Here is a 7,510-nt window from a genome sequence, read left to right as displayed (position 1 = left end):
CCCGCCCCGGGCCCCACGGCGCCCGCCCCGCCTCCCTCCTACGCGCCGGCACCGCTACCTGAGGAAGGAGGAGACGCTGCGCGCCAACCAGCTTCTCACAGCCGCCATCCCGAAGCGGGGCACGCCGGACGCCGACGCCGGAAGTAAGGCTGCGTGGAGGGGCGGGCGCGGGGCACGGAGGCGTGGCCGCGCTCCCTCGGCTCCGCCGGGATTGGCCGGGAGGGGAGAGAGGGGGCGGGGCTTAGGGTAACGGCCGTAACGGCCTTGCCCGGCGTCCAACCGCCGGAGCTCGCGCGCGGGGCCGGCGGGCGGACCCTGGGCGGGAGGGCTCGCACTTGGCGGAGCGAAGGTCCGGCGCCGCGAGGGGCGGGGCGGACCCTGGGCGGGAGGGCTCGCACTTGGCGGAGCGAAGGTCCGGCGCCGCGAGGGGCGAGGCGGACCCGAACCCGAGGTGGGGGGCGGGGCCGGAGGGCCCGTGCGTGCGCGTGCGTGCGGCGGGGTTGCGCGCGCGGCCGGGCGCTGTCACTTCAGCACCAGGAAGTAGGTGGTCCAGCCGGCCAGCAGCAGCGCCCCGATCAGCACCGTGTAGCTGAGCAGCACGAAGGCCAGCAGCTCCCGGAGCAACTGCAGCACGTGGAAGGCGGTCGGGGCCGGCATGGCTTGTGTGCAGGGCGGGGGACCTGTGAGGGGCGAAGAGAGAAACAGGATAGCGAGCGATGACCCCACAAACCCGCGTCTCAAAGTAGTGGACATAGTGGACACAACTCAGATGCTGCTAGGCAGATCACAGCAATAAAGCACATAGGAAACCAAGAGCACGAAGTGTTGGGTTTCCTGTTGCACAGAAAGGTTACACCATCTGTAACCTATTAGAGCTCTTGCTTGCTGAACTGCGAAATGTCCAGCAGTTGCTCCACAGGAAATGCCCTCTTGTAAGGACATACTGCCTGGGAAACCCGGTGAGAGGATGCTGTGGACGGGAAAGTGTTTTTTGGTTTTGTTTTGTTTTTTTCCTCTGCTGGCATGCCCACAGGCAGCTGGAATACACCAGCCACTCATGAGAGAAAAGATGGCAAATCTCCCAAGAGATTGATTCGGACTCAAGGGCAGTGAGTGGATGATGAAGAAAGGTACAGGGGTTAAAGTTCTTAACCACCAACAGGAAGGTTAGAAGTTCAAACCCACCAGTCCCTTTGTGGGACAAAAGAACTACTCTGCTTCCATACAGATTCCCAGCCTGGGAAACCCTCCAGGGTAGTCTTTCCCTGTCCTGTACCGGCCTGATGAGTCCAAATCCACTGACGACAATGGGTTTTGTAGTCCAACAGCAGTATGAAAAAAGTGTGAAATATTGTGAAAATGACGTGTGGTTGCAAAAATGGCTGAGAAAGAGATGTTCTTCACAAGGGCCACAAACTTTCCATTTCTTTTAAGACAAAATGTCTGCAATGTACAATATAAAGTGAAGAACAGTTCAAGATGTCTGTGAAGGCAAAAAGAAGAGTAATAGGTTCCTCATTTTAACAACTGGGGTACTCATATTTACATGGTAGAATCCTTGAAGGATAATCAACTTGCCCTCATTCTGTGATGCCAGATAGAAACGCTGGGGCTGGGCTGGCCCATCCACCAGGCCCCTTACTTCGCCCCATCTCTCTCCTCCCACCCAACTCCTGCATTTTTAATGCTGAGTGCTGCTAATGGTCTGCGGGCTCCAGGCTGGGGCGAGGATTTCCCATCAGTCACGCTGCAGCCCCCCGCATGTCGGCCCAGCCTGGGAGGGGAAGGGAAGGGACCCAGTTGGGTAGGTGGGGAGATAGCAGCCGCTCTGCAAGTCCCCAAATACCAAGTTTTAAGGGTTTTGGTTAAAAGTGCATCTTGCCCTCCAGATCAGGTAGGACACTGAGCTGCCAGGAGATGGGCGGCCATGCAAGCCGGTTCCTCCCTCCCTCCTTCACTCTGCTGCATCGGTCCCAGCCCTGCTACCTTGCCCCACAGATGCCAAGAGCCACAAACCAGCTGTGCTTAGTGGCTGCCACCAACTAGCCCTCGGGACCCGTTTACTCACTCGGGGAGGTTTCCAGGATGCCTCCACCAGCACAGCTCTTCAGCTCGGCTCCTCAGCTCCGGCTAACTCCAGCGAGCTGGTGCGGCTGTGGGGTTTAACAGGCAGACACCAAGCTCGCTGCCAGCTAGGTGTGGTCCAGAGACCAATTACATCGTCCGCGGGGTCCCCGAGCGCTTCCGGAGCCCAAGCCTGCGATCTCAGGCCAGGCGGGGCGCTGGCAAGCCGGCCTGCCCACACTGGTGCCGCCTCACAACGCACAGGCTTCCCAGTAGTCAGAGCCCCAGACTCAGGTGGGCTGAGCAAGCAGTTCACTAGGGGCTATTTCACTTAGGAGACAAGCCCCTTCTTGTCTCGCTTTGCAGAATGCTGTGAAAAGAATGTCACCAAACTGTGCCTTTCCTGACACAGCCACTCTAAGAAAGCCCCTCTAACTAGCAGCCCAAGGCCACTGAACAACGACACTCACTGTGACTGCCCACAGAAGCATGCGACACCCCCAGACTGGGCCCATAGTCTCCCTTCATGTCAAAACCCAAAACGGCCCAGGTGGCTCAACTTTGAGCAAAAGCCCGTTCAGCCTCACGGCCACGGAGCAGGCACAGACTCACAGCAGCCACGGGATTTCTGACGCTGCACATTCAACGAGAGGAAACTACCTTTCTCTTGTGATGTCGCTGGTGAACTTGAACCACCTTTGGTTAGCAGTGCAACATACTACAAAGCAAACGACCAGCAAAATGACAGACCGACGTGGTGAACACTAACATCAGGGACCAGCATACATCTCAGATCTTCGCACAAGGTCAAAGATAAAGGTCCGAAGGTAGGAAGGTGCAAAGAGGGATGAGCGGAAGAGAAAAACACAGAGAAGGCTGACTGCAGGGCTTGCAATCAACGTCGTCAAACAAAATGCTTCTGAATTATTTGCTCTGTGAACCTGCATCCAAACCCACAATCAGAAAATAAACATGCAACATACTTGTGAGATTCATGAGCACTTGATTCTAAACTACGCAGAGTTGAACGGCTCAGAGACTTACAACTCGGGCATATTTTGATCTCACCTGCATCAAACTCCAAGCTTCACCAAGCAGGAGGGCAGCTGCGATTTAGGCAAAGATGTAGCAAATGAAGGAAAGGAGGCACAAACTTTACTGTGCTTGGATGATTCTCTTTTCAGCAACAATCACAGGATGTTTTGCTGACCCTTTAAAAAAAAGCAGGCAGCGTGGACATCAACCCTTTTATCAACATCATCAACCAGAAATAAATGGCCCCTTAATTCGATCAGGCTGCCTCATTATCAAATCATTGCCTCGGCCGCAGCCCAGCTGGAAACAGGAGCAGGGCATCATCTCCGGCTGCTCAGGAAGCCTGGTCTGGTAATTGTTCATTGCAGACCCAGGGCAGAAAGAAAGGATGGCTGTGTACCCTTCATACCTTACCAAATCCAAGAGCGGAGAGGGCAGGCTACTGAAAGCGAAGTACTCATCCTGTCACCCCCAAACCTGGGGTACTGCATCACAAAGAACAGCAAAAACTTTAAGCTAAAAAACACTCCATGGCTGAAGCCATTTTAAAAGAAGAGACTCTGATAAACTGTCTACAGCTGCTTTTTCCTTACATTACTGACGGACGTAAAAGCAATTAACAGTATGTCACCTTTAAACTCTACTGTTGAGGGTTGAATGAGCCTGGGTGGTGCAGTGGATTAAACACTGGTCTGCCAACCAAAGCTGTTGATGCACAGAATCAGTGTGATGGGACTGAGGATACTGGGGGTTGGATCATGTCCCCCAAATCCATGTGGCAGTCCTTACCACATTTACCTGCAAATGTGACCTTATTTTGGAAACCACAGATGTAACCAAGATACTGGACTAGGAAGTGTCCTGAATCCAAATGCATGTGTCCTGACAGGACACACAGAGAAGGCACAAGACAGGCCCAGGGGAGCGTGGCATGCACGACGGCGAGACCCCCAGTGGAACGTGGACAGACCTCTCTCGTATTACTGTGTCACAAACATCGACGCTGCTGACAGGCTCCAGACCCGTGGCCGCCCGGGACCAGGTCAGCCTCTAGGCACCATCTTTCCAACAGCAGGTACTCATCTGGTGTCTCTGGGGGCCATCGTGATCATTCTCACAAGGCCTCAAATGTTCTCACTTTGATGCCGTTGCACATATACTATTATGGCAAGTGTCAAATGACTTTCACATGTCCTGGAAATGCATGAATCCCCGTGACAAACCTGCAGCGTCTCTGAGGTGGTGGTGTTCTGTGCTGTCAAGTTGCCTGCGACTCATAGCAACCCTACGTACAACAGCCCTAAACCCTCTCTATCCTAAGCCAGTCTTATTGTCTCTGACACACCCACCCCCATTACCCCAGTCACCAGATCAATCCATCTCATGGAGGGTTTTCCTCTCTTTCTCTGTCCTCCATCCTCCCAAGCATGACGTCCCTCTCCAAGGACTGGTCCCTCCTTGCACCCTGTCTGAAGTATGTCAGACAAAGCTTCAGAATCCTTGACTCCAAGGAGCAGCCTGGTCTCACCCTCTCTAGGATGAACCTGTTTGTTCTCCTAGCAGTCCATGGTATAGTCAATACTCCATTCCAACACCACAGCTCAAAGACATCAATTCACCTTCCATCTTTCCTAGTCACTGTCCAGCTTTGCTATGCATAACAAGTAATTGCAAAGAGATCAATCACACTATCAAAATGCATTAATAATAATGAGTGACTGGAATGCAAAAATTGGGAACAGAGAAGAGGGATCAGTAGTTGAAAAATACAGACTTGGTGACAGAAATAAAGCTGGAGATATAATTTTGCACAGTTACTTATTAATTGCAAGTATGTTTCATAAGAAACAAACACAGGTTATACACATGGATTTCACCTGATGGTATGCACAGGAATCAGATCGATTACATCTTTGGGAAGAATTGCTGGAGCAGCTCAGTATCAGCTGTGAAAACCAGGCCAGGTACTGACTGTGGAACAGACCACCAACTACTCATGGAAGTTCAAGCTGAAGCTGAGGAAAATGAAATCAAATCCATGGGAACCAAAATTTGACCTTGAGTCTATTCCACCTGAATTTCAAAACCATCTGAGGAACAGGTTTAAGGCCTTGAAATGAGCAAAGGCCGGCTGAGCTGTGGAAGAGTATCAAGAATATCATCCAGGAAGACTGCAAACTGTCATTACAGACAGAGGAGGAAGAAAAGACCATGTCAGATGGATATCAGAAGAAACTCTGAATATTGCATAGAGTGCCAAGAAGTCAAAGCAAAGGGAAGAAATAAAGATATTAAGGAGCTGAACAGAAGATTCCAGCAGGGAGTATGGGAAGACAAAGTAAATTATAACAATGAAATGTGCAAAGAGCTGGAGTCAGAAAATCAAAGGGGCCAAACTCACTCAGCATTTCTTAAGCTGAAGGAAATAAAGAACAAATTCAAGCCTCGAGTCACAATTCTTAAGGATGCTTTGGGCAGAGTAGTAAATGATCCAGGAAGCATTAAAAGGAGATGGAAAGAGTATACAGAGTCTCTGAGGTGGGCCTGTAGAAACCAGTGGGCATCAGAACAGAATGCCCCTCAGCCCCCAGCAGGAACCACCTTGCCTGAGCCCCTGGGTCCACGATCTCACACAGCTTGTCTCCAAAGAGCCTTGGCTCCGGGGCTGCCAGGTTTGTACTGAGTTCTGAGGGCCCCTGAATGAACACAGGAGGGTCTTGGACGCTTTTCACAGCTTAGAGAGAGGGGCATCTTCACCAGGACTCTTCCGTCTGCTCCCCATGGTATTTCATGTTTTTCTGAATCTTTTATTTAAAAAAAAAAAAAAAGAAGCTTGGGTGAAAGTTTATAAAGCAAGTTAGTTTTCCATTCAAGAACTTCCACATGTTTTGTTTTTTTTTTTTTGTTTTGTTTTGTTTGTTTGCTTTTAAAGTCTTTCCTTCTTGAATTCAGTTCTGCTGAATACAAATGAGTCCTCCTGGTACCCGGTGAGCCTTTAATGAACAATCACGAGCAGGACCGAGGACGGTGCCGCATGCCAAGCTCTCTCTGCTTTCAACATGCTGGATTCAAGCCCTCTCCTTGGATCACGGCTCTCTTCTTTTACTCAAACTACCATTCACACTCTTATTTCTCTGCTAGCAAAAAAATGCAAAAGTGTCTAGTAAGACACAAAACCGTGCAGACGTGGACATCTTTACCAAGGGGACTGTGGGTGCAGGACTGTCTAGACAGAAGTCCAGACAAGATGTAAACAATCCACCGTTCTCGATGAAAACTGCACCTCCACATTTCTCAGTAAGGGCATACTTCTCGCGGACAAAGGCGGCCTCAAGTATTAAATGCACCTCCACAATGGTGTGGAATATAGAATTGTCCACTGCTTTCTGTCAGCATACCAATCGAGCAATTGATGTTTTTAAAGCCTTCTGCTGAATGCCCTTTTTAAGGCTGACCTCACCGTGCTCAGAGTAAGCGAGCAGAGACTCAGGAGGAAACGGAGACATGAGAGCACAACCACGCGTCTGTTCACGGCACAAAACCCCGGTCAGGGAGACCTGCCCAGGCCTGAACGGAGTCCCAGGGGCCGGCAGCGCCAAGGGCAAGCTGGATTCTGTTGTCTGAGGCAGCTGTGGCTGACTGCTGCTGGGGCTAGACGGTATGAAGTAATCTCCCTGGGATAACAAGTACTGGAGAAAGGCCTTTCTAAAACAGGAACTGTTTTCTTAAAGCCATTCCTAAATATTGAATGTCAAGGCCAAATTCATTCCATGAGAAACAAAGCTTTTTTTACCTGCTACCTCTCCCACTCTTCTTAGGCTGAAACTCTTTGTTGCCAAGTGGGTTGCTGACGCATGGCGACCCCGAGTGTTACAGAGGAGAATTGCTCCAAAGGGTTTGGGTTTTTTGGGGGGATAAGGTGCAATAGGCAGTCTGTCAGGCCTCTCTTCTGCAGTGCTGCTGAGGGCGTGAGGGTGGGTCCACACTGCCAGCCTGAAGGGTAATCTCAACTCACTGCTGTGGAGTCAGAACTGACTCACAGAAACTGTGACTTGCATGAGACTCACACGGGAGGAGACTGTCGATCCTTCTCCCTCGGAGCAGCTGGTGAATGTGAACCATGCGGAGCTCGGGGGCCTGGGGGCCAGAAGCTGCACCACAATCCTGAAGGCGCGCAGTTCAAACACCCGCCTCTGAAAACCTGCCGGAGGGTCAGCTCCACAGTACACAACAACACCACAACACAACCTTGGGGGTGGTGGTGCAGCTTCTTCCCAGTACACCACCAGAGCTCCCCACAGGAACAGTCAAGTGCGAACTGCTTGTGTCACCCAGACTTTCTTATGTTATTGTTGTTATGTGCCGTCGAGTCGCCTGCGACTCATAGCGACCCTATGTACAACAGCCCTAA

General features: G+C 51.3%; 1 protein-coding gene across 1 annotated transcript in view; it reads right to left on the bottom strand.

Annotated features, from left to right (window-relative positions):
- The window catches only part of DIABLO (diablo, IAP-binding mitochondrial protein), a 21,046-nt gene extending 20,938 nt beyond the window's left edge, over positions 1–108 (bottom strand). The window contains exon 1 of the mRNA XM_006894645.1: positions 59–108. Coding sequence (XP_006894707.1) covers positions 59–108 — 50 coding nt within the window. The remainder of the gene's footprint in view (positions 1–58) is intronic.
- Positions 109–7,510: the final 7,402 nt, after the last annotated feature.

Source organism: Elephantulus edwardii, unplaced genomic scaffold, assembly GCF_000299155.1.
Source record: "Elephantulus edwardii isolate Elephantulus edwardi_28Jun2011 unplaced genomic scaffold, EleEdw1.0 scaffold00148, whole genome shotgun sequence".
Classification (NCBI taxonomy): Eukaryota; Metazoa; Chordata; class Mammalia; order Macroscelidea; family Macroscelididae; genus Elephantulus; species Elephantulus edwardii.
The sequence above is the reverse complement of the archived record's forward strand: the minus strand, read 5'-3'. Positions and strand labels throughout refer to the sequence as shown.